Source organism: Anopheles stephensi, chromosome 3, assembly GCF_013141755.1.
Source record: "Anopheles stephensi strain Indian chromosome 3, UCI_ANSTEP_V1.0, whole genome shotgun sequence".
Lineage (NCBI taxonomy): Eukaryota > Metazoa > Arthropoda > Insecta > Diptera > Culicidae > Anopheles > Anopheles stephensi.
In genome coordinates this window covers 85,269,995-85,297,821 of record NC_050203.1, presented here as the reverse complement: position 1 = coordinate 85,297,821, position 27,827 = coordinate 85,269,995, and the positions used below count along the sequence as shown (strand labels likewise).

The following is a 27,827-nucleotide window of genomic DNA, read 5'->3' as shown; positions in this document are numbered from 1 at the left end:
TTTTCGCTTGCAACGTTGAACACAGCACGATCGGAGGAATGTTTTATGACAGTCTCGGGTCACTCTCGGGAAGCTTGTGAAACGGTTTTGTTTTAAAATTGTTGTTGCCGAAACCGATTTGGAATAAAAACGCGTACCTCATCCAGTAATTCAAACAAAAATTCTATTACTTACCCAATGCAAAGCCACTCCGCCAAGCTTCATTCATAAAAATATGAACAACTTCCACCCGTTTTCCACGAATCCACCGTTAAAATACCGGTCCACTTTTTGAATTCATTCATCGAATCGCCACATCCGGTACGGCGTCGCAGATGAAATATGGTTCCGATGGAATCTAATTTAAACCGACCGCACCAACCATACCAAACACCCGATGACAGTGGAGCACTGTGGAGCACGGATACATGCATGCGGTGGCAACGGTAACCCATGAATGAATGAAATCGCTCGCACGGAGACGGGGGAACCGCATAAACGGGAAAATATTTATGTTATGATTATTGAGATTTTGCGCAAAGAGCTCCCGCTGTGACGCGATTTTCGTTTGTAAATTGCTTTTTTTCCCCAAAACGTTTCGGTGCTCGGGAGTCAGCACAAGCTAATCGCGGACGCAATGCTCTCTAAAGCATTTGGGAGTTTATTTTCGTGGCCAACAAAAGCAAGAAATCGATAAGAAATAAGAGAAGAAAAAACAATATTCTCAAAACACTTACCTTTTGGCGATTAAAGTCCCGAATCGAATGTGTCATCAATATTAATCATCGTAAGAGAAACGCATACGAATGTTTTCATTTTCACGGCACTTGCAGCCACTTCCTTTACTGTTCTGCTAAAAATTATTCAGAAATTGTTCCTTTTGCAAATGCATTACATACGTTTGTGTGATTGATTCGCTTCGCCGTTCCTTTTTTTGTGTGGCTTCTGACGCCATGTGATCCTGCATTCTTCAGTTTTGTTCTGTGACTTTCACCTGTTACCTGCTTGTTGGTGTTTGTTCGAGTATTGCATATTCGATTGATTCTGTATTTATCTTCGGCTCTAATAAGCTTGAGAGGGAAGGTGGATCGGCAAAATTATTATTCGAATTTTGGCACCTCGTCGGAGCGGTTGCTTAGTTGGAATGTAATCTAAGTAGACATTAGCGCACGCTACCAATCGCTCGGCCGGTTTACCGGTCTCGTTTACAAGCGCTAGTTGGGGAGTGTATCGTGCGCTCTTGCTGTTTTTTCTTCCGTCTCTCTCTCTCTCATCCACCTGTGCTGACTTCCGCTACTAACATAATTACAGCAGACTAGAATCTATTCTAAGCGCGGTTTAACGTATTAGTCTAAACGGAAAAGGGGAAAAATAATTATTAAAGTGTCGTACTCTCACTAGTAAGAGCAAAACACACACTCATAAAAGCATAAAACAAAAATCGATAAATCGATGTCAATTAACGAACAAAAAAGGGGGAAATCAAATAAAAGCAGAATACACACACGCATCTTTTGTTCGTATAATGTACTGTGATTAACGACACATAAAAGCACACAAACGAAATTATGAAATGATGAATCAACCACTAATGGGGACACCTCTTCTTTTTTTTTGCACTAATCCTCCGCTCATATAAATGATGCCTGTTAGTTTACTTCTTTTTTTTTTGTTCATCTCCTATCATTCTTTCTATCACGCCACAGCCCGATCCGACGATCGACGACGAAGAAACGACGAAAGGCAGTTAATAATCCGATGACAGGACCTTCCTTTACTTTTCCGAACAAAAACTAACCGTCTTGCAAACGAATCACTTCGCTTAATGCCACCTCTTTCGGCTCGTATTGTGATGCAAATCGATGTGTGTGTGTGTAAGGGTGAACAAGGAAACGATCACTGATCTGGTGGCGATGGTGATAAACCGTTTGTGCGCGATGATTCTCTCACATCAATCAATAAGCTGATGGAGCTCATCGGTGTGAGAAAAGTTGCGAAAAATCGGAATGGGGGATCGGATCGGGTTTGTTTTGTTATAAAAGCAACTTTATTCGGCAACGACTCGTACACCAAGGCAAACCATCTTCTCTATCTGTGTTGTGTGTGTGTGTGTGTGTGTGTGTGTGTGTGTGTAAAACGGAAGATATTGGGAACGGCCAAAAAGGGTGGAGAAGCTCATGATGCTCGATCATCATAATGTCCACTGTCGCCCAACCGGGTCAACATGCTGGGTAGTATAACTGGGATAGAGTGTTTTCGTACAAAATTTTCCTCTCCTTTTCTTCTCACTCTTTTCCTTCCTCATGAAGCATAAATTAGTAGCAGTACATCTTAAATAGCTCAAATATAAGTATATTTAAAAAAAAAACCTTGGAAGTGCTTCGCTTTGTTTTCTTCCCGCACGCGTTTAAGCTTAAACTTAATATTATTTTTGCTTTTGATTTTGTGCTTCACTTCTTTTTTTTTTTGTTTTTTTTTTCTGTAACTTTTTTGTTTGTTTCAAAATTTTGATTGGATCGCGTGAAAGATATGTACAGCTGTGGCATCACTAAAACACTTCCCGATCGTCGACCATCCTCCACACACACATACTCTCGCAAAAAGTAGAAGGAATACAAGTATATATATATATATATCTATTATTTTACACACACAAAACAAAAACACATCAATCGTGCTGCGATGTAAACTCACTTTAAATAACTTACGCAAAGAAAAACCTGTTTTTTCTGTTGCTGCCCCTTTTTGCTGGCAAAATTTTCCCTTCGATGAGGCTAGATTTTCCGCCTTTTTCCTACCATCTATCGCTCAGAAAAAAATTGTTTTACGCCCGTTCTTTGTTACCTTCCAACCTTTGTGTGTGTGTGTGTGTGTGTGTGTGATTTTTGTATAGTAATAATATATAATAATAATATAATATAATAATAATAGTAATAAAATAAAAATAAAGTATTACAATGTAGCTTTTGTTTTTGTAGTGCTGTCGTGCGCGAAAGTCAAAATCGAAACGTTTTGCAAATAGTGTAAAGTATAATGAAACACGCACACAGACGAGGCAAGCACGCGCAAGCAGAAAGGGAAAACAGAACTCATGAAAGCAACGTCCGCGCGCCCGTTACGCTCAGTATGCTCGATTGTTGTTACCGTTCATTGTCCTATCCATATGGATGGATCTGTCCATTTGGTGGTTGATTTTGGGGAGGTTTGTTTTTTTGTTGTTGTCAAGGAAGAGATTTGTTGTTTTTTTTTTTTTTTTTTTGTTGGATGGGGGGTGAAAAGAAACAAGAAAAAAAGAAAAAAAGAGAAAAAAATACGAAAAACAGATAATGGTGATAATTTTTCTATTTGAGCTTTTGTTTTTGATTTTAGAAGATAAAGGATAAATTAGAGAAAAACCGAAAAGAAACATTTCTAAGTACCATAATAACAATTGAAACAAACAATTAGATGTATGTGAAAGCCAATCAGCCAACCAGAAAGAGTGCAAAGTAATACAAAGTGTTTCGATACATTAGCATTGTGACAGCCGCAATCTACTAAATTTTGTGCAACCATTGTCAAGCGGAAAACAGGACTTGCCGGTGGAAGGGAAAAGTGAAGGAAATGGGAAATGGGTTCTTGGAGGTGAACTATAAGTCTGTGTTAGATCGGTAATTTTGCATCGAAAACTACGGAACTGTGGTGTGGTTTGGTTATTCGGAAAAAAATGTTCATCTTAATAAATTTTGCAGTTCGATTGTTATTCGGTAGGTGTACGTGCAGTTGTAGTTGTGTGTGTGTGTCTGTGTGAAGGGAGAACACCAGCACCCGTCGATACGTCGATATGATACCAAACTATATCACAAACATAAACCTTAGCAAACTAATAGTAGAAACGTAATTTTGAGACCGAAACGTCCTCCGACATGCTAGTGTTCCCTTGGAAGTCCTGATGGTTTTTTCTTGTGCTTGGTGTGTTGAGTGAGGTTGAGTGGTGTGAGTTGTTTAATAATTTTGAAAGCGTTAGGTGGGTTTATTCCAAAAAATATATACCAAAAAAAGACCCGTGAAAGATCAGGATTGTTTCGACATTTCCGACCCGGGAGCCATCTTTGTCGAAACAATCCATAATCGAGGATCACTGTAAATATGTGTGTTCATGTGTGTGTGTTTGTGTGTGTGTCTGTCGTTTTCATTTTTGGGGGCCAAAACATATCTTCTTTAGTGTCCGAGTTTAACACACTCCTGCGCGTTGAGCTGGATGGGTTTGGTCCTGCCTGATTGACAGCTTGATGACAAGAGAGGGTGATTATAAGAGAGAGAGTGAGAGAGAGTGAAGGGTTGGATGTTAACAACATAAGTTTGGCTGGGTGGCACTGGCGCAACATCACGAACGCGTGTAAGGAACGTAAGTTTGTTTTTTTTCTGCAATTTTGAAGGTCGAAACATAACTTCTGCGACATGATTAACTTCCAGGGACAATGAAAAGCACTTCAATCGAACAAAAGGAAGGGGTGGCCGGGGGGGTGGGGTAGAGGCTTGAAACGAAGGGAGGCGAGGGGAGGGGATCTCTTAAACATATACAGACAATTATCGCAGAACAGTTATGCTTACGTTAAAATTGGATCGTGTCTTTCTCTTTCTCAGTTTCTCTCTCTTCTGTTTTCTTTGTTTTGTTTGCTGTTTCAGATGTTCTATTGCGCTTTTCTGCTTTTTCCTTTAGCATTCTTTGATCGGCCTTCAATGTGTTTGTTTTGCTTAGTCTCGCTTAGTGCTTTTCTTCTTTTGCGTGCCATAAAGTTTATCAAAACTTTCCCAATATTCACATGACTATACGTTGACAGCGTCGATCGCTGCTTCTGGCGTTTGCTGAGCGCGACCGAGCTCAAAACACGATCAATCGCTAAGGCTGAGGGAGATTCAAAGCAAATGCTTTCTTTTCCTTCTTCTTCTCTTTTAACCGCGTCCGGTCGGTTTCTGGGCCCATTCTCTTACAATGACTCTGGGTCTTGCAGGCAGGCAGGCACACACAACCCCTTGGTCTGTGGGTTCTTTCTTTTTTTTTTGTTTCACTCGCTTCCCATTTTCACAACAGCTCACACGATGTTACATACTCTAAGCCGCCATCACGCATTTGTGTGTTGTTTTTGTTGGTTTTGTTTGTTTTGTTTGTTTGTTGTATTTTCTATCTATGATACGATATTTATATATTGTATGTTCTCCATCACCCATTTTTTTGTTGTTTGTTGTTTAGGTGTTTTGTTTTTATGTTGGTTGAGAGTTTTACTTAAGAGTTTGCTGAATTTGTAATCTTTACTCTTTATGTGTATTGTCGTGTAATAGGTATGTGTTTGTTGTTTTGCAAAGAAATGAGTGTACAATCGAAGGTGGAAGAGTTTGTCAAATGGGTTTTTGTTTTGCTTACCGCCAAATACATTGACTGCATCTGTAAGAAGGAAAATAAAGCGAAAAGGGGGAGAAAAGAGAAGAAAACGAAGATGAGAATTAATTCAATTAATTATAAAACTTTATTTCAAATAAAAATAAAACAACAAGCTATTGGAAGAGAAAAGCGCTTCTCAGCACGCTTCCCAAGAGATAAAAAGCAATAGAAAAGTCACACCAATTATTTTATCTGCCACGAGCGAGAACCGATCATGTTACACCATCAAGTAACACCCTTGAACGACACGACACGCAACACGGAAACAAACAGCCATCACGCCGCCGAGATCCAAGCCATCAAGAAGCGTGAGAAAAGATTCGTCCGCGGCATCTGCGACTTCAAACTCTTCCGGGATTCTCTTCTTAATTCTTCAAATTAACTTCAGAGTCCTTACAGAGCAACGATACATCAAAAAGAAAAGCTTTCCTGCACAACAAACACGAGAAAAAACTGGACAAAGCACCTTAAAGCTTTAGGCAGACATCCAAACAACGGAACTGCGAAATAGAATTGTTTTATGTAAATCAGTCAGCATTGCGTTGTGTTGTGTGTTGTGCTGTGTCTACAAACGCTTGTCTAGCGGGGACGCTTGAATGGGGCTCGAATCTGACATACGATATGTTTGGTCGTAACTTATCAACGGTGCGTTTTATAGCTCTATTTCGTTCTCTACCCGTCACCGGACCAGTTTTTGCCGTGGCGAGCACGATCAGCTGCCCGATTCCTGGAGCCACCTAGCCCCACGAGTCCGAATTCTTCATGCGACAAAACTTCAACCCGATGCTCATGTTTCACCATGCTCACGTGGTGTGCGCTTGTGTTGTGGGTACGTGTTAGCCGTGATGAATGAATACTAAATTGAATGAACCCATCCCAAAAGCGATCGGCTTGAATGAGATTATTAACCACCGACCGATTGCTTAATCACATCCACCGAGTGTGTGTGTGCGTGTCACTTTCTTCGCCCATCTATCCTGGGCCGGCGAGTCAACCAGCGTCAACAGCCAGCTGACACCCTGGTCAAATATTAACCTCAAACAAACGGACCGACAAGTGCCGACACGCCGAAGGTAATGGTGTAAGGTCATAAAGCTTGGGCACTGATAAGCACGACCGCACTCGTAGATAACCTCTCACGCTCTCTTTCTCTCGCTGGACTCGTTTGAAGTTTACCGCGTGTACCGAATAAGGTACAACCGGAAGAGATGCGGTCACGAAAAATCCCACCAAGATCCCTGAAGCACTGCAGCGCGATAGCACCGAATCCGTCACGGGTCTTTGGGTGTGTGTGTGTGTGTGTGTGTGTGTGTGTGTGTGTGTGATGGGTGGTTCCGCAAAAAAATCCTCCTCGATCCACGCGCTCCTAACTAGGAGATCGATAAGTTTTGAGCGGCTTCAAGAAAACAAACGATCATGTCCAGAGGATGTGTCTGTGTGTTTTCCAAATAATCCGTACAACAGTGTGTCAATATTGACACACGGTAAACAGAACGCACAACAACAATAAAAAAATACCTCTCCGCGAGTCCCCGGAGAGGGTCTTAAGACACGGGAATTCAAAGAGCCCGAACTTGGGCAAGCAAACAGAACCGCTAACAGCTTGATGCAGCTCATATTTCCATTCCTCGAATTGTTGGTCCGAGTCGCGTGGAATCTTAGAAGTTGAGTTGTAGAATTGGAAATTGGATAAATAACCACCAGAGCACCTTCCAAAAAAATAAAAAGACTCGCGACCGATCGGGATCTTTCATCAGCTTGATCGATAAGGCCTAGATCTCTAGTCCCTCGCCCAATCGCCCAACGCAACTTACCTGTGCGAGCGTAGATTGTCCTGCCGCTTGAAGTATTTGCCGCAAACCTCGCAGGAGAACGTCACCTCCGGGCTTTTGTGCGTGCGCTCGTGGATCATCAGGTTGTACGGTTTGGTGAAGCGCCGCTGGCAGTACTTGCAGACGAATTCGCACTTTGGTCGCATCTTGCGACGGAAGTCGGCCCTACGGTCGTCGTTGTCAATACGCATTACCGCAAACATGGTGGCGTGGTGATGCTGGCTTGTGTCAAAGCTAAATTTGAATTCTTTACCGGCGGGTGCTCCTCCGGTGGCGGTCGTTCCCGGTCGTGGTGCGGGTTTTAGCTGGATGTTGGTCCGCTTGGTGCGCCACACAGAACACGGAAGCTTGTGCTCAGATTGTGCTGCTGACCGATTGTCTGCCGGAGTGGCGTTGGAATTGCACTCCTGTGCCTACGTGCCAGGCCGGGAGTAATGCCGCAGACTACGGAATCTCTGTCGTTTAATACCTGCGGGTAGAAGAAGTGAGAAAGAAGCATTAAAAGCCGAGATAAACTACCGGTGAGCGTAAATATGGATGGTTGGCAAAATTAGTACCAGGTTTATCTTAATTGCAGCACAATTACAACCTGCCCAAGTGGACAGTCCGCTGTGGACATCAGTGCAAACAGTGCGTCAATATTTGATTGCCAAAAAAACCACGGCAGGCATTTTGAGCTGCCGGTGATGCTTGTGTAAACGATCGTGACTAGACCAGTACCGACCGACTCTTGGAATTCTTGGATGAAATATGAACTACCCTGTCAGCAGTCCCATGCGAAGATTTGTGGCGTATTTAGACGAGTATCAATGATGGAATTGTTTACTTTTTGGAAAGCCAAGAGCACAAGATGATTAGTCGTCTGTTCTAGCCGTGAAGTACACAGAGAAGAGCTCGATTGTTCAGACCTCACAAAGCTCATAAATTATCCTCTTGCAGCTGGGTCCACTTAAGTAACCCAAACACAGATCCTCAACCAGAACGGCAAAAAACCCCCTAAAGTCTCAACCGAACTACGCTTCCTCGATCGTGACGCGCTACTCCATTTAATGGGCGATATAAAACTCTCCTCCAGCTCGACATTGGAGCTCGAGTGTGTGTGTCACTGTCACCGTCGGACGACCTACAGCGCCACCACGGCAGCAGCAACAGCATCAACAGCAGCTCATCATTCGTAGCCGCTGGTGGTGTAACCTTCACACGAACCGTGGCTTTTGGAGCAATAAAACACTACACCTCGGCTACGGGAACGACGCGAATACGCTACCTCGCAACACTGGCGCTGACGCCGAGCGGCTCCAAATGGACATGCAGTTGCTGCTCAGTTTTTTGCTTGCGTTGCGTCTCTTAAGCAACCTAGCTTCATATCGAAAAACCACTTAAACTTTTCTTCATACTACCGGTTTCTCGAATTCGCGGACCCTTGCCGCGTGATCGTTTGCCACTGATAAGCGCCCATTTAGTGCAAAAGTCCTCCACTCATTTATACGGAAGCTCGCGGTAATGGGTCACACTGTTTGCACTGTGCCGAGACGCTTCGAGTTTTAATCGATATTGGCGCCGTTTATGAGTGCCAGGCGTTACTGCGCACTCGGACCCGAAATTAGTGATCGTAAACGGTTCGATCGTGGCGCTGGTAGCCACGCATAATCGGGACATCAAGTGTTGATGACCTGACGTACGGTCCGGAAACTCGTTTCGGCAAGCGCCTAGCCACCGGTTTTCCTACGCTACCGACGACGATGATGATGATGATGATGATGAGGGTGACGCTTTGATCGCCGTGGGTTTTGATAGATGTGAATGCGAGAGCTAGACCGGAGAGGTTATGTGTCCACCTCCTCAAATCACCTTTTGCGGAGTTGGATCGCCCGGCGAACAACAGAAAGGGTTCGGCTGGAAGCGAGTCGGAAGCTGCACAGCATGATTTAGGAAAAAGAACAGGATTCAAATTACGATGATAACATCTCTAAAAATAGCTACACTTGCTGTTTTGCTATAATTATAGCACGATAAGTTACTAAGGAGTTGTTTAGTATATCTCCGCGATTTGTTTTGGCTTCTGGTCCATATTCTTTATCAAAAGTTCGATCCAAAATACATTCCACCTCGTCGATGCTGATTCTCAAATCCACTAATTGATTCATCGTGCAGCAGATAAATAATCCCTCTGCCCAGTGGGAGCTTGTCAAGGGGCACAAAACAACGAGACCCGATCCCCGATGTGCAACCTGCAGTTCATGTCCCTCTGTCAAGATGAGTTGTCGGGGGGCTGCTTGTTAGCTACCACGGCTACCGGAATGGAGCCGATCGCATCAGATACTCCAGATGTGCATGCGCCCCCGAAAAAAAACACACACACATTCGGTAGCCCAATGCAACGATCAATAGGCTTGGTTGCGATCGTGGAAATCAGCATGATCGTGGCAGGCCGTGATGTATTAAATTGAAATTTATTGCCTGCAAGCGGTGGGTGGGAAATTAAGATGCTTATAATTTATGTCAGATATCAGCCCCGGGGGTTAGCGCGATCGGTAGTTGGCAGTAATGTGGCCTACCTCTGCTAAATGCCCGCTTTGGCGTTCTGTGGCTAACCGCTTGTTAATACGTGCTACCAGGGTGGCTCCCTGTGAAGTTGGTGCTATAAATATATTCTCCAAATTCTTCAGAATAATTCCCCAGCACACTAAACTCAACTTTAACCCTAACCTCGCAATGAACAGAGAAAAAAGCCGAAGATCTGCCCAACTTTGCTATAAAAAGAGGTCTTTCCGAGAGGTTCGAGAGATCCTACAAAAACAACAAACCTTCTGACATTTGTCACTCTGGGCGAAACGAAACGCTTACTTAACACACGCACACACCGTGATTCATAGTGCCGAAGGGAAACCACAGACAAAGAAACTCGTCAAGCTTGGCAAGAAAAAAAAAACGTCCGCGCACCCGCGGTCATTTGACCTTCCATGACGTAAGGGTGCGCGCGCGTAGTTTGGGTAGGGAGATCCGCTTTTTATCGTCGGTCCGCGGGTCTCTGTGTCATTTTTCAAACCACACTAAACCGTTGCCCCGCCAAAGGTCTCGGACACGGCGCAGCCGTTCAATCAGCGTATGATTCACAGCCATAGTCCATATTTTCCCCCCGGAGGTCACTTGAAACCGTTCCCCTAGCGAGGGAAGTAATTTGCCAACGCGCTGTCGTGTATGTGTGTGTGTGTCTCTCTCTCTGGGGGCTTAATAGCCAACCCATTAGCCTGTCGCCAGCGCAGACAAGCGCGAATTGGTAGCCCGAATGAAGTGTATAAATTTTGCCGACGGTTCCGTAAAGTCCGATTTCTCACCTGCGTGTGCTGGTTAAGATTGCGCCGCATTACACCCAACTCTGGCCATTGGCGTATGAGTCACGGGCATGGTTGCGTAGCGACGGCTGTTTGGCAGATGTTTGACATGAGGTGGTAATAATCCTCCTCTTTGCAATCCCAAACGTACGGACGCCTTGTGTGCGCCCTCTTCTGTCCGTCGCTAGACCACCCTGAACAACAAATCGGCAGGGTCTCTCAGGGTCTCTCTGGTCGGGCTCATTGTTTCGGGCGCTGAGGCCCGTCTGAGGGTCTGAGCAATCTAGGTCTTGACCCATCGGTTCGGACCATGCGAAATGCGTTAGATCTCCTGGTGTGTTGAGGAGTTGGTTGTCTTTTCATTCGCCCAGCATCCGATCATGTGGTTTTTTGGGTCAAAACACACAAACACACTGACTTGCGTCTGCCATTTTTTGTTCCTGTACAAAGCCACGAGCGTTGTTTTGTGACATCCTGTTGTGGATTTTATTGCAGAAATTCTTCGAAACAACTAAATTGAATTCCAATATTGCCCAACACCCGAACAGACCTCCCGAATAGTTCGGATCGCAATGCTGCCAACTTCATCGGCCCGACACAATATAGGAAAAAAGGGACTCGCCACTTTCAACCGGGATTAACTTATTGCAAACGATGGCGATAACAAGGAAGTGTTGCATTACGGAATTGCCCACTTCACACGCCATCTATGTCGCTAAGAAAGGGCAAACGAAGGAGAGAGAAAAAAAGCGACTACAACAACCACTGCATACACTATCGCCTACGACGCATCCGTTACCGTCGCTTAAGTGACTTAAGGCTTTGCTGTGCAGCTCTGCGCTGGGAACACACATCTTCCCACCGTCGTAATAAAGTGCACTCGTCTTGTCTGCACTCACACGCGCTCGCTCTCTCACACACGCGCTCTCCGGACGCCTGCGCCTTGCAAACATTCCGACACATTCCGGCAACGTGCCCGGGTACCGTCGTGGCGGACTTCGAAAATGGGAAGTGCAGAGTTGCAAACAGTGTTGGACATGGAAATTTGCTGTTAATTTTTAGCGGTAAGCATCGCCCGTACGGATAGAGTGTCGTGTCATGTGTACCAGGGAAGCGAAGGCGAAGTTAGGCAGAGTGCAGGGCCCTGAACCGCATCGGGTGGTCTTTTTCGTGCAACTCGGTTTGGCGGATACATGCAGCCGGCGACCGACTACAAGGGACAACGTGATTAATGAGCGGAAAACGAGGCCGGTTTTGTGCTGTCTTCTTTTCTCACCCCGGATAGCTCACTGCGAAAGGGATTTTACAACCTCAGCTCCTCACCTGTGTGGGCCATTTTTCTCTAGCTCATTTCGAAAGCCGCAGAGGTCGTGGTTGTCTAATTGTCTATGGATGGCACAACTCGCGCACTTGCTGGGCTTAACTATGAAGCATGGGTGGCAAAGTCCCTATCCCTGCTCAGGATTGGGGTTCTGAACTTGATTTCTTTTCCCGAAAAAAAAAAATCTATCACCCATCTTCAATTTGTAGATCACGCAATTCGTTTCAGCTAGCGAGATCCTGAACCTGATGATTTATGGAGTGAATTCCATTCCGCCACTTCATTCACAAAGCTCACACGCTCATTGAAAGACTCAATTCAGGAGCTTCAAAAGACTCCTCAACATCAAGCCCCGGACAATAGAAGGATATGAAATATGACTGCGCAATGATGATCCGCCTCGCAATGATACGGCATGTTTGAATGACATGGTCAAGCGACCAGGATGCATGGCATTGTTCGGACTCGGTGCATTCCGATCCCTTTCTTGCTTTCCATTCATGAGTGTCCTTTCCACATGACAGAACAATCAAATACCGCCCTTTCTTCGGAATCCACTTCAGCGCCCTGTACAGGACAATATTGCGCACGATCGAGTGGACTTCGAAGATAGAAAACAGAGGAAAAAAAAACAGGGAGAGAAAGTACAGAACCACAACCAACACTCCCAATATTGATTCGGATCTGGTGATCTCGGATCGTACCAAAACGTTTGACGAAGTTGAAGGGTAAGTAAGGGTGCAGTCTGAGAGATCTTTCGTCGCTGATCGACAAACCCGAAACATGATAAATGAATCAGGTGACTCAACACAAATTATCAACAAGTTGGTTTCGCCGAGAGGACCTCGAAAAAAAAGGATGCTTTTGTGGAAGGAACCACAACTACGTCTTTATTTTGGCTTCTTAGAGAACTCGAGTGGCAAAAATGTGTCAACCACCAATTTCCTTCCCACGCGACACCGATCTAGTTTCGAGGAGTGGAGTCGACCAAGACGCGCGCAATAAATCTTTCCAATTTTTAAAACCCCTATTGGTGAGGCCTAGTCAGAGTTAGACCCATCACCATCATGATCATCGGTACCGGTACCAAGTTTGGACCAATAAATTAGCTTCAGATTTTGGAGCTCTCGTGATGATGGCCACTGCCCGCCACTCTACTCTCGAAACATGGGGTGATCCGGGGTGATTTTTACGACATCTCCACCAGAGGGACCCAGAGCCCCAGAGCACAGCGTTAACGGTGAATATCGGTTCAAACTGGTTCGACCGGCCGTACGCTCAACATGGTTCATCAAAGCGGAAGTAATGGGTACCGTCGGCCGTTTGATGTGTGCCGTGTGTGTGTGTGTGTCTGTGTGTCCTCAGCGAAAACCTGGCCACCTACCTACCAGAAGCAGCCTACATCGAGCACACACAACGCTCACATACCTTATCTCGTCCCTCTCCGGTAACTACCGATTCTACGGTGCAAGGAAAGTACTTCGGGCCGCTTTGAAAACTGTCCCCCCCCCAAAAAAAACCGCGCGCGTTGGCGATGGACAAGATTTAGTTGTTGTTTACTTCTTTTTCTCCATCTTTTTTTTCGGCTGCTGCTGCTGCTGCCAACAACCATCAAACAACTGTCCGCCTAATTGAGGGAACATGTAGCGAAACATTGGTTTACAGGTTACGGCATTTGTTACTGTGCGGCGGTGTTGTCGATGACAATGACGATGATGACGAGCAGACAAATCGAACTCTCAAGATCTCGAGTGTTGATGTTCGGAAATGTGTTGACCGAAACGGCTTCCACCGTTGGATGGTGTAATGGGGTTGTAATGGCTTTCCATGACATCATGCCCATATCGAACATTCTTCTCTCATTATTACGCATTCAAAATTCTCAAAAAAACGACGTGAAATGCAAAGAGAAAATAGATAAAAAGAGAATTGAAAGTGCAACACAAGAAAGAGTTGCTAACGACAGGAGCTAAATTCAGCTAACGCCTTGATGATCGCCATCGCTCTTTGCTACCGTTTGCGCTTTGTGCGCTCTTTCTCTCACTCTCTCTCATTTCCCACCTTTCTCTCTCTCTCTCGCGCTCTTTTATTTCCAGCTACTGTTTCGCGCCTTCCGGTGTTACGCGTGGGCAAGCGAAAGCGTGTGTTCGGAAGGTGGAAAAACGTGCCCAATAAAAAAAAAGAATAAGAGAAGCGCCAGCATCCCAACACACAACACACTGCTGCTACTGGTTTTCTCGCTCTCTTCACCTGAACGACGACGACGAGCGAAATGGAAGAAAACCTGCGCGCTGTCTCGTTCTCACGCCCGCCCGCAATACGGTAGCCATTGCGTAAAACCGGTAGCGCCATTTGCCGTTACGCGATTCGTTCACCCCTCGGTCGCTTTGGGGGATTATTGGTGTTGAACTGCGAAACGGTAGCAAATGGAGGTTGTCCCAGTTGAGGCAATAAATCGTTCGAATCGATCGAACAAATTGTGCAACATGCTGGTGTGTGCTCCTTGGACGGCGTTAAATTACGGCTATTTAGCACAATTTGAAATTTAAGTTGGCTTGTTACTTCAAGCGCACGAAAGCCGACGGCAATTTAGCTCCACAATTTTATTCTCCCCACACGTAACGCTAAGACGTTACCAAACGTCTCATACGAAATATTTTGTCTTAAATTGCATTAGATATTAAATAGTGTATGAAAAACTTACCTCGTAAAGAGTTTTCTTGTTTGAACGTCGTAGAATAGCTGCCTCTAACCTCCGTAACTTCAACTCAGCTCGTGTATAAAGTCGTTCATTCAACCACACTCAACTCAAACTCTTCAAGCTCTCAGCCACGTTTCTGCGTCACACTGCTGCAAATGCCGTTTGTTCTTCACAACTGTCACAAAACTGTCGATGACACTCTCGATGACTTTAGGCAGCAATCTCATGCCCCTTTCGAACAACCGAAAATACTACCAAACTGTCACTATTCTTCCCTGTGACTTGTTGCCTTCAGAAATGGCTCGGCTATTTCACACTTTTCAAGCCACGAAAACCGTTTCACTTTCACACTGTGACTCGTGTCAGCTGCTCTGCCGCAAAATCTCACAAATCTCACAGCTATTGCCGAAACTGAACTACCACGCGTTGAGGGATTTTGGTTCAGTTGTAGTAGGCCTTGGTGTTGCGCATCGGTAATACCGGGACACACGGTTACTTGTACGCTCGACTCGTAAACCTCGGACAGCGTAGCTCGGCGAAGCGTTCTCGTTCGATCGAGTTCGAATGATCGTTTAACGCGCCCGTGTCGGCGCTGGTATATCGATAGGTCTCGGGCAGTGCTGCTTCTGCTGCTGTTGTTGCTGCTGTTGTTGTTGCTGCTGCTGCTGGTGGTGCTGATGGTGCCGCTGCTGCTAGTGCTGCTGCTGGTGGTGCTGCTGCTGCTGTTGCCGCTTACTGCAACTTCCGTACGTGCGAGCGGACGGATGGGATTGGTTACTGGAATTGGCCGTTGCTAGTAACAGAAGTCAAAAGCGGACTTCTTTGCCGAGCAAAAGTAGCGCCTTCTTCTCGCTACGGTGAAGGCAATATACACACACACACACGCACACATAGGTCGAAAGCAAAACACCGGGGGCTGCTGGGCTCTGCTGTGCGAGCGAAACGAATCACAAAACCGTGTACATAAACAGCAACGGACGATGTTGATCTTCACGCTGGAGCGAGAAACACTGACACACAAAAAAATACGGCTCGAGAGACGCAGTAGGCGATGCAAGCTGGCAGCAAGATAAAGCGAGTGTGTGTGTACGAGGGAGAGGCAGCGAGCCAGAGAGCAAAAGAGCGAACGAGAGAGAGCTCCCTTTTTTCTGTATGTCCCGATTGATGTATATCGGCACGGTTGGTATTTACAGCAGGCCTGGGCAGGGTTCGCCTTCCTACGCGAAGGTGAGAGCGAACGAGAGAGAGAGAGCGAGTGCGAACAGTACGTGAAATCCGAGGGGGTGAAGCGCAGCGAAGAGGTATCAGGAAGGGAGCGGGAACAAAAAAAGATAAGGAAGGCGGATGGCTGGAAGGTGTGAGAAAGGGGCTACCTCGAAACGATGCTGCGCGCGTAGGACGGAAGAAGATTGAAACCGAAATAAATGGTCTCGCAAGAGGTGGCACGTGTGTGTGTGTGTATGTGCAGGGTGCGAACGAGATAGCATGCAGCTCGAACGAGATTCCCGTAGACACTGGTAGCCGTTTCATTGATGCTGCCAGCTTCTTCTCACGCCCGGTTTCCCTTCAGTTCAGCTCAGTTAACGCTGAAAACCGGCAGGAGCCGTTCAAGGCACCTCACAACACCCCCTCGAGGGTCCCCTATGAGGGGACCCATATAAGCAGTTGAATGAAGAAAGTGGGAGTCAGGCGAAAACATAGAGCAAAGGAGAGAATACGGGAGGATGACAGGGAGATATATAAAATATTTATGTAAACGAGATATCTCCACCACACAGTGAGCAGTAAGGTTTCGAGCAGTTTTCGAAGTTTCGAGCATGCTTCAAAGGTGGGCAGTGGTTGGGGACGGCTGAGGAGGAGGGCTTTAATGGCTCAGATTAACGCTACTGCGCTGGAGATCCACAATTAATCCATTCGATTTCTTTCGTTAAATTCGTACACGCAGCTTGCCGAAGGAACTCCCTGTCGCTCCTTGGTGGAGCACGCGGTGGATTCGTCAAAGTAAAGCAGGCGAAAATGGCGACTCGGGGAGAAAAGGGGCGTGGTTTCTGCCAGTCGACGAGTTTTGTGGATCAGAAGGGGAATAAGAAGAAGCAGAAGAAGAGAATGTTAAACAATTGTTTACACTTCAATAATTGACCACTAGGTGGATTTTTGGGCAGGGTTCGTCGATCAAAGTGACGAAGATGAATCAGAGTTGAAGGTGTTCTTGAGATTATAATTAAAACAATTGAAGAAAGCGAGAGCTTGAGATAATCAAATCTTAGTAATGATTTGAAAAGGATGAGCTGTTATAACTTTCTAGAATGAAAACAAGAAGTTTATGATGATACGATTTTATTTTTTTTTTCAACAAAAAACCATACACGCACACCCTGCCTTCCTTGGAGCGGTTTATAGCATCGTCTCGTTTCCCCAAAATTCATACGACACGCACACGATCTGTAGCAGGCAAGTTGCGCACTTATGTCAAAGATTGCGCCCAGCAGCAGCAGCAGCAGCTGGGAGATTGCTGGGGCTCACAATGAATGCTCTCTCGCTCTCGCTGAGCTAAATAATCCTCATCACGGCAGCCAGCAACAGAAACGGTTATGTGCCGTGCTGCCTGTCTTTACACGATCGCCCAATAGAATACAGCACTCATAACGCGTATGCAAACGCTTTACCTTTATATACCGACCTGCACATAAGCTGATGGCTCCGAGGCCCAAAGAACTGTGGATAAATAAAGTCCCACACAGTACATTATGTGTGCAGGGCCTTTTGGCCCGTACATGCTTACTGGTTTTGAGCGTTCAGCCTGATCTTCGTTCTGTCTCGCTCGGGAGATTAGCGGAGAAAGCCACCAGAGAGCATAACTTGTCGCTACCGTGTGACGCGCGCGCGCTTACCGTGCCCTTGTTCTGCGTGTGTGTTTGTGTCTCTGTGTGTGCGAAACACATTTTTTTCTCACGAAACAGAGAGCAGAGATAAATTTTCTGACTGGCACCCCGTCCAGCAAACCCCGCTCAAACCCCCGCAGTCGCCCAGGGAATGTCGACGGGACCACGAAACAGTAGCAGCCGTGGTTCGGTGAAGGAGGCATATCGCGGAAAACGGGCTTTTTATCTGTTGGCCCTCTCCGTTTTGGTTCGCCCGATTGGTTGGTTGGTTGCAGTTGGTCCGACTTTTATCGTTCGGCAAGTTCGATTGGTCCGTTTGAAATGCCGTTGGGAGGGAAATGGGTAGACACGTATACGGTGTGAGGGTGACGTGACGCAAGTCACCCTCCGTTCGGCGAGCATTTGGTCCAAGGACCGAGCAATAATGGGAAGCGAGCAACTTTGATCCTACTATACGAGTTTTAGAACTCCGCAGCTACCACACGATTAGGTTGTGATGAATTAATTCTCACTCACCGGCCTGAGCTGGTTTATGTTTAGCTTCCAGCTTTTCGGTGTCTTGAGCTGTGAGAAACAGATCTTCAGAAGCGATCCAATCAAGATCTGCTTAGGAATAGTGATAAGAGTTCGCTCTAACTTCAACTCTGAATAAATTAATATTGGTTTGGACGTAGAAATACTTTTAACCCCGTGAATTACTAAGTGATTGATACCTCGATTCTTGGAAGAACCAGATGAAGTCTAATGATTAAAAGTCTTGAACAATCTAAATTCTTCTTTCTCGATAATCCATCTAGGTCGAAAAAGGATACAAAAGCCCTGCAATCACCAATTACTGTGGGAATCAGAGCTTTAACCTTTCAATCACCCTTCATAGATCGCACTCTTTCTCTGCAGTAAAAAAAACATTTCTTCTCGTCCGCCTGTTATCTCCTGCTCTAATCTCATGAACCTGCTGCTGTTGCATCTTCCACGTCCAATCACGCACGCTGATTGAATAAGCTCCTCCGTGCCACCGTTAAAGCCACCACCGGCCGCAATATTCTCTTCTGAGGGCCATCAGCATCGCAGCACCGTTGCGTGACACTAAGTACCGAATGATGAAATTATTATTATCATTTCCCTGCCGTTTCCCAAACCGAACGATGCACGACTCCTTCGCTCAGCAAAATCGATTAAGCCACCGCATTCGAGCTGCTTTTAATGGTGCTACTACTACTACCCTCACTACTGCTGCTGCATCATCGAACTGCTGGCAATCAGCGAACGCTACCACTCCTGTGGGAAAAAATAAGGTAGTCGGCCATCAAGCAGGGAGGGCGAAATAATCATTCCACGGGGGCAAACCGGTGGCCACCGGTGCTCGTTTCACATTTCCCGGGCTGGCAAGGTCGCTCAACTGGACCGTTTCGCTGCGAGCGCCTCGAGTGTATCATCATTATAAACGAATGAATATATCGGGAACCATTTCCACCCGCTTATGATTGACATCGACGTGACTTACTGCGGGCAGATGCATCTGTGAAAGGCTCCTTCGGGTTCTCGGCGTTCCACGCCCGTTCTAAACGATTTCATGCTTCAACATTAAGCCACCACCTTGGGATCGTTCCTTTTCGGGACCGTACGGTGGGAAATGGGTTTTGATGATGTGTTGTGAAGGAAATATAATGATCTGACTGTTGTTCGGGCTGTGGCTGGTAATTCCATTTCTACCCGTGGATGATCTTGAAGCGGAATTCAGAATTGAAGGAAGAAGCTATGCAGGGCAATTTCATTCATATATGACCACGTAAACAAAAAGGTTATTACTCTGTAGTAAGGAGAATTTTGGGCTTTAAATTGGTGAAGGACTGCAATAAGTTTTTTCACCATAGCTTCCATGAGACTTCGACTGAATCTGTACATCTTTCTCGGATTTATACTAACAGCCTAACCGGGCAGTAACTGACATCATTTTTGGTAAGAAATATCTCTGCTGTAATTATTAAAGAGTCGTCAACATTGCCCGCTTTGAACCTTAACCTTGCTTTTAACTCTTCCAGCACTTGAGATCCTGTTCTATCTAGATCCTTCTCGTTCATTTTGATATGCCTTTTTATGCGGCTTCTAGTACTCCAAATGCTATTACCCAAGTACGTACTAATTATTTTGTCAAACAGTATATGCTGTCAGTGCTGTCAGTTAAAACATTAGTCGCTGTCACTTAATGTCAAACGTCAATGGGTCATATGATCTGATCTGCCTGTCCTTAAATTGCTGCGAATTGTGCTGTAAAGTTAAAATTGAAGGTCCAGGAACTTCGACTCATCAAATCGGTCGAGGCGTAGCCACACACACAAAGGGAATGGAGAAGATCAACATGATCATGAATATCTCTATTTTTTCTGATTGAGATATTGCTTAAATTGCTTTTAAATTCAAAATTTTCTTAAAGGTCTAATAAACGAACGTGATGTCGAAACGAAGTCTGATTCATGCAAGGTCCCACTCGAAAACAAAAACAACACTCATTTTATTGTTCACATATGTGTACAACTCTTATGACAAATCTCAACCCCAAGAACTTCTCGCCCGCATACCTCCCATACCATTTCTCCCCACCACCACCGCCCTTTGTTTATTTGGATGTTTCGCACGAATGTTTACAAAAACTACCATCCACACAAAACCCATCAGACCCCATTATCGGACGGACCACGGTGCGTTGTTCGAACACCGTACCGACCGTACGGGAACGCTCGTAAATCCTTCCCAAATCATAAATATCAATCAACATTCAACACACACACACACACTGCGGATGGTGGAGGCAGAAAATTGTAACCCCCAAAGTGACGTTATACGGTCATAACGATGTTAATGTTTTACGGCCGGCCGGTCACTCGTCGTTGACGAGGCGAAGACAGTTTTTGTGTAGCCGGAGAAGGTTCGCCGTCGAACAGCTTTACAGCCAATATGTCACACGAGCGCGCCCCTTTGTCACTTCATCCCGGTGCGGGAAGATTTTCGCGACCAGCGACAAGGAAACGGATCGCGCGATCTCGCCAATAGGCCCGATCCCCGGCACCATCCTTGGGACATTAAAATCGAACATGCGACATGCGGCGTCGGGAAGAAAATCTTTAATTATCAATTAACGGACACGGCAATGGGCCGATTCGATTGAAAGCGGTGACCCGATCGGCGACTCGTTGCTACAGAAACCTACGGCTAATGCCGCCAACCCGCACTGGCAGCGGAGGTTGGCCCGGATTCCGACAAACGATTCATTTGAATGTCAGACGGAACATAAAACTCGATATTATTATTAATGGGATGCGCGGCACATTGGATCGTCCTGGGAAGAGAAAATGAGTCAGCGTTGGGTTTGTCGGAGGATTATGGCATTATGGCGCCTGTTTGTTTTAGATGACCGCTGGACCATAAACACCCCTAGTGCTAACTCCTATTCTGAAGCAATCGAGATGCGAAACTAGTCTCTGAAGATGTCGCTAATTTTTGCGAAGAAAATGTCCCCGAGGGGTTCTCCTTCAGCGGGTGTTTTAATTATTAAAAATGACAAAGCACCAGACTGGAAGAACTGGAAGCTATTACACACCCACTGCTTCCTGTTTGAAATCGCAGCTTTTCGCTTTATCAACGACGGCCAGCTTTAATTGCACCCGGAGCCTGGATGATCGGGACACCAGTCCAAACTGTGGCACGATTTACCAACAACTGCGGGCACATAAATTATGGCTTTATATGTTAATGCGATCATTACTATTTATAGAAGCATCAAAATATTCACCTTCGTTTGGTTAATTATGCTTTCGCAGTGGCTTGTTTTTTGGTTTGGCGGTGCCGGGTGCGTAGCGAGGCATTAAAAACGGCGCTGAGTTCCTGCTGCTTTGCGTGGTCACGCATCCTAAACCAATCACTTGGCTTGCGCCACTGCACACCGGTTGCCAGTGGGGTTGTGAAATCGATCGCCAAAAAAACCAAAAAGAAAAGGCCAAGAGCCAGAGACAGGGTGCTGCAGGCGAAGGTTCTAATGAGGTGCATTCAGAGCTAATAGGACGCTAATCAACACACAGCTCAATCATCCAATAAAGTAAACAAATGAATGGTAAAGCGCACAAATTTGCTAATAAATTATAGCAAAGTTGAAGTCACCATTATGGCAGACTTTCTAAGTAATCGTTGTGTGAAGCTTTTCGGTTGAAATCTGATACACCTTGTCAGGCAGGCAGAATTCTTAAGCGATATTTTTTGGCATCGAATTCAATCCGTCCCCCCTTCCCTCCCACCCTTACCCTTCCCCACTTACCAGGAAACCTTCCAGAGAATTGCAGTCCGCTGCATCGGCTCGCTCATTTTCTCGTTCTCGGCCCAGTTGGATACAGGCTCGAACGAGCTGCCATTTGTTTTGTTCTGCAGCCCAAATTGTCACGCTAAAGCTCCGATTCGTTTGTAGCCGTTATGGCGGGGGTATTCGGCCAGACCGCGGCCCAGACCCAGTGCACAAAATATTATTTACGAGCGCTTCGTTTGATTTTAATGTATCAATTAGTTTGATATTTTTATTTTTACGATTTACCAACCGACCCGACGGCCCGGTACGGGTAATGGCCCCCAGTGCCAAGCTGGTGGAATGCTTGCTTTGGGTGTTTGTTTTTTGTGATGCGCTAAGTGTTTCGGAGATTATTATTGTTGAGCGTTTTTGTGCTGGTGCCCCATCAAGCGAAATTCATTGAGATTATTATTTCGGGGACAGTTTGCTGTTCGTTTGTGTCCAGCGGTTTTTTTGGTTGTTTCTGTTTTTGCACACCGCGGCAGATCCTTATTAGTTTTGTGCGCCTAATGATCAATCCATTTGTGGCGAGCATACACCTTCGCGTTTCAGTGGTGGCGTGACGGTGGAAAAACGGTTTTCAATTTTATCGAAAGGAATATTTAACAATTTATTGCCGTCATAATGTGTGTTTTTTTGCTGGAAGAGGCTGATGAACAGGGCAATGTTTGCAAGCATCTGCAAATGATCGCGCAAAAACAGGGTGGAACAGATTTCGTCATCGTTTAAGGCTTGTTTAAGGCTAGTTTGAGGCTACCTATTCTGATATAATTTAAAGCAAAACCTAGACTTTTAACTCGTATGAAAAAGATAATAAGGTTTGAATGAGATCAAGAAGTCCCAAATTATTCCTACGCTCTAAACTCTATGATTAAACGTAAACTGAGCTACTTGTAGCTCAAAGTCTATGATCAACCCAAAAAGCCTTCCTCCTTAATGCGAATCACTTGCTTAGCTGGAAGAAGCAAACCAAAAAATCGCCAAACCGTCCCATGATACATTCCCCCCATAAACGGTCACCACCTCGGGCTTTGAGCCCTGGTCATTTCGGCTAAATCATCCTGATTAGTTTTGCCTTATAATTAAACGGCAAACCAAACTCACCCAAAGCACCACACAAAAAATCGGTTCCCACCATCAGCGAAATGGCGAAACAGATTTAAATTGTAGGGTACCGTGGCTTTTTGCGCTTTCTTCGAGTTCGGAACCATTTGTCTACCAGGAGATTTCGCACTGCACAAGGTGTCCCCACAGTCCCGAACCCCGAATTGTGCATAATGTACACAACGGATCGAGGTGCTGTTATGTTTTTTTGGGGGGGGGGTGCTCTCCTGCAAACTGCTGGAGGCAGAGTTCCTAGGTTCATCAATCAACCCCTGAGAGGAGGACCCGCTCCACAAACTCGATCACATAATCTCAAGAAGCTAGGCAATAAACTAAAGACCACTCTGCTTCGCACAATTGATCGATGGAACTCTCTGGGGCACACACATCTGCTACATGTGTCTCCAGTAAAGGCGACCCAACTCTTGGGCCCGGGCACAGGTTGACGAAGACTGCACCTAGCCGTGGCCACTAGGCCACAACAACAAAAATCACGACCATCACGGCCTGGAGGGTCCTCTCGCCCGGCCCGACTAGAAAGATGATGATTTATGAAGGGAAGAAAATTAGTCTCCCGTTTGTTTTGCCGTTTAGTTGTGTTATTTGTGGGTCCTGGTGGCTGTCGCGCTTTTTTTCGTTTGGTTTGGTTTGGTTTGGTTCGGTGTGTGGCGCTGTCTTCTCGCGCCCAATTGTTGCGCGCGCTGTCCAAATTACCAGTTGCGCTTCGAGGGACGGTCGAACGAAGGTGCCCGCTGTCGTGTGCTGTTGTGTGGCGCGCTGATAGTTTCATTTCGCATTAACGTAAATCGTCCTCACAGTCACATTTCCTTTTACCCGTTTTACCAGATTTTGTCTGTTCATTGCAGTCCATGAGAAACTTCCCTTGCGTGGTCCCTCGTTTTTTTGTAGACTAAAAACTCTGATTAAATATCTCGCCGCTCGACTATATCCGCGGGGTTTTGGAAAACGATCGAACGCACAGGAAAAAAAAGCCTCATTCGTGCACGCTAGGCGGGGAGTGGGAATGATTAAAAATTACTCACCTCATAATGGGCTTCGATCCCACACAATTAGCCCCGCAAATTGGTTGCTATTATAGCATAATTGACCCGTTATTAAATATCGCTTAATATCGTGCAGCCATCGATGGGTGATGTAGTACGTGTCATTAGCTAAACGGTACATTAAGCATTGATTCGTTAATCCGTTATCCATAGGTGGACTGTTTGGCTTAACACGATATGGAGGCACGATTGCTGGCAAGAAAGTGAAGTAAATGGACGATTAATTAACACGTGGGATGAAGTAACTGAGATGTACACAGACATTTAACGTTGTTGCTCTTTTAAAGCTGAATAAAGATACTTCGAATCTTCATAGTACTTTGCTGCTCGCAAAGACTTTCTTAAGATATTTAACATAAGTTCTTGATGGGAGGCCTCCAGTAGGTCTTTGCTGTGATTCGTAAGTAATTTAAGGCAGTACTTTAGGAAACAGCAACTGAAATAGAGGTTCCCTTAAAATTTAAGCATTAGCTAGCTGACAGGTTTAAGGACCTAAATTTATGGCAGTGAGCATACTGATAAAGTCCACCTGTTAACCTTTTTCTCCAAGTCCATTTCTTAATGACTCATCCACGATCCCTATGCCGTTAGTCCCTGTTGAGAGTAGTCGAATGTGTCAAAAATATATTGTCATCCACTATGCTGTTTCTGAAATTTAATTATTTGCTATAAAAAAAAATCTGCTTGACATGGAAGCTGTTTAAGAGCTGTTTAAACGTTCTTTTTGCTTGGATGCTGCTCAATAAAATTAAATTTGGCAATTGGAGTTTTTTAAATATATCTACACCTTGAAACAAACAATCGAAGATGTTCTTCCGAGCCATCAGAGCAAGAGCCCTCGCATTATATCATATCACATCGTTGTTTTCGATTAGTATTTTTATAGCAAATCCACTAAAAAGTCCTTTTACTTGAATTGAACGTTACCAACCCAGCTTTTAAAATATTTTCTTCACTTACATCTATATCTCTCCCTCCATTCCATCCGCGCATTTGAATATCGCAAACACACTTTTCTTCCACCCATGTTCCCCGCCTTCCCAGCAGCACTGCTTCGCTTTTTGTACCGTTTTGTCAGGCTTAATCCCGCCGAACGGCCGCGAGATGGAGGGCAACAAATGGCAGGCCGCCGCCACACACAACCGTGAGATCGCACATTTTAATTTAACGCTCCATACACGGGTAAGGCATTCGGTCGGAATTTGCCGAGTTTTGCCGGAGATGTACGCAACAGTTCGAGATCAAAAAATCAACGCAGCAAGCTCGACGACAGCACCAGCGAACAGGGAAGCAAGAACAAGACGAAGCAGAATGGGAAATTTCGGCCCTACAAAAAACGGCACGTTACCGTCACTGGGCAAGTACCGCACCTCAGAAATCCAGGCCCAAATTCGGGATACCTTCCTACGCTGCCCACCCCGCGGGCGGGGACGAGAAGACAAACAATCAGCTCACTTAGCCTGCCAGAAGGATCGATTGAAAGTGGAGATGCGAGGGTGTCCTCTCCCGGGGGGCGATCGCAACTTGCAGTGGCGCAGATTCGAGTCGCGTTTGATTTCTGTCTTCGTTCGCGCTCACCACAAGTAAAAACACGCAACGGGGCCGGGGCGTAATCGCCGTCGATCGTCACACAAGGAGAAGGATGAATGGTACGGCAACAATCCTCCCACGGCATAATCGCGCTGGCAGTAATCGACCGTTTATGCCCGCCAACTTGAGCCGCCGGGGAGTTTGGGGTGGGGGTGATCAGGAGGCACCAGCGAAGAGACTGCAGCAATAGCCTGGAGGCGAAATTCTGCGCTCACTTCGGCGACGTTCTGGACGGGTTGAAAATCGCGTACCAGAAAGTTTGCATAAGCCCTGACGACGATGACTTCGCCTCTACCGCCACCGTGGAGGAGTGAGAGAGGGAGAGAGAGAGAGACTCCAACTTCAAACCACCCCAAACGCCAGAGCACCAGAGTGATCCTGCGCCGAACATCGCCTCGTGGGCACAACGGCATCAACCACCGAGGAGACGTCCAGCGCGTCGTTCGTACCGAAGGGAATAGGCCTAGGCAGAAGACGCGAAACAAGGAGGGAAACGAAATCTTTATATAAAAACTACCCCTTGGAGCAGCGTGGGAAATGCACAGTAGTGTCTCTAATGTCTTATGTTTGCCTCCCTTTTCGAGAGAGCGAACGATCGCGCGAAAAAAAAGCGACAACAACAACAGCAACAAGCAGGATCGCGGTGAGAGTCGCGAGATCGCGTACGCGCCTCGGCGTGCATCGTCGGAATCGGAATTTGGGAAAAGAAGCTGTGTGATCTTTGGGGTGGGCTATTCTTGTCCGTGTGTGAAGCGACCGCTGGCTTAGCTCCAGTTCGTGTGGAGTCCAACAAAAGGTTTGGTCGCTTTGGGGCGGCAGACATCTTGGCCCGGTCTCGGGAGTGGGATTTGTGTCTCATTTGTTGCTGTTACCGAGCTGTTAGGGAAGACTTTAATTTCTCCACATGTGGCAAGGGGCTGTGAGTGTGTGTGTCAATGTCTTTGGAGAGAATCTGGAATGAATGGAATATTTTATAGCACAGTCTTCAGCGACTACTGACACTGGTTCATACATCACAATTAAGCATGCTTTAAATTAGCGAAATTCGCCCAATGTAACGTCGGTTAGCAAATGTAAATGTCTGTCGGGGATCGCATCACTCGCATAAAATCGCCGTAAATGCCACTCGATCGATTGTGAGCAAACGCACATAATGGCAGTAAATAACGAATTGCTATTATATTGATCGAAACCGAAGCGAAGAGCACAAAACCAAACCCTTTGGGAAACGATCGAGAGGCCGAAACCGATTGATAAATCAAACATCGTGACCGTTGCTGGGCGCGGCACGGTTCGAGCCCGTTTCGGATTGATCAGCGTTGTACGTACGCAAGATCCGTGCAGGAAAAGGACGCACCGGACCACCACCATCTTCTACTCCCTGAGCTCCACTCCAGGTGGTTGGGCCGCCTTAAATGCCTATAATCAAAGAAGCGAAGAAGCTAAAACGCAAGAGCATTAAATTCCACCACGTTCGTTGCCGCGGCCACGGTGAACGGTGGTAAACGCGCGAAGGATGACTGGGATAATAACAATAACAATAAGTTAGGCGTGGGGCCATAGAGGCGGAGTAAATTGCCGCGGAGACTTGCGCGGCCCAACGTGGACCATGGAGCCACGGACCCACGGAAAACTCCACCTCACGTGCGCAGGCACGTATTCGATTGGCTTAAGTGTGTTCCGCGTGTTTCCGCAGTAATGTTGGACCCGAATTGGCGATTCGGGCATATATTTCGCGCTTAATCGGTGCTATTTTTTCGGGTGTTTTTTTTGCGTGTGTGTGTGCTCTGTAACGTTATTGATAAAGCTCAAAGTATGGGTTGTATTAACAACTTAATCAAGGATCTATCGATCGGGGTTGTACAGGAGATACATTCGAAGCCCGGTAGAATTCAAAATGGTGTACATCCGTGCAGTAAAGCCTTGAGTATGTACGATGCGACCAAGCTTTTCTTTACTTTAAATCTTGATAAAATAGATTTTAGAGACTAGTAGAATCGTCGCTGGTTTCTAACACGATAGGATTAAATCCCATGCGGTCTGTTCCTTCGTAAGCAGGAATAATTATTAGCTAAAGGATACTAAGTCAAGGAAGTCAGTATTAGCAGGATTAGTTCTAATTAGTTTGTAGTTTCAAAGATAACAAGAAAACATATCTCAGAATTGGGTTGGCTCAAGTATTACTAATGTGCGATTGAGCTGATTAAGTTCACTTTACCAAACCAAACATAACTTCAAACTTATCGCTATAGCACACTGAACTC

The 27,827-nt window shown here is 45.9% G+C and overlaps 1 protein-coding gene across 2 annotated transcripts; it reads right to left on the bottom strand.

The window, feature by feature from the left end:
* Positions 1 to 788: 788 nt before the first annotated feature.
* On the bottom strand, positions 789 to 15,542 carry LOC118513885 (protein drumstick). Of its 2 annotated transcripts, XM_036060199.1 has the most exons (4): positions 14,594 to 15,520; positions 7,216 to 7,702; positions 5,384 to 5,404; positions 789 to 3,152 (listed from the first exon to the last, which is right to left on the bottom strand). In XM_036060199.1, exons 2-4 carry the CDS (start codon positions 7,434 to 7,436, stop codon positions 3,101 to 3,103), a joined length of 294 nt encoding a protein of 97 aa, XP_035916092.1. In that variant the 5' UTR covers positions 7,437 to 7,702; positions 14,594 to 15,520; the 3' UTR covers positions 789 to 3,100. The 2 variants fall into 2 exon arrangements, with proteins under 2 accessions (XP_035916092.1, XP_035916093.1); XM_036060200.1 differs by having other exon boundaries at positions 789 to 5,404; positions 14,594 to 15,542.
* Positions 15,543 to 27,827: the final 12,285 nt, after the last annotated feature.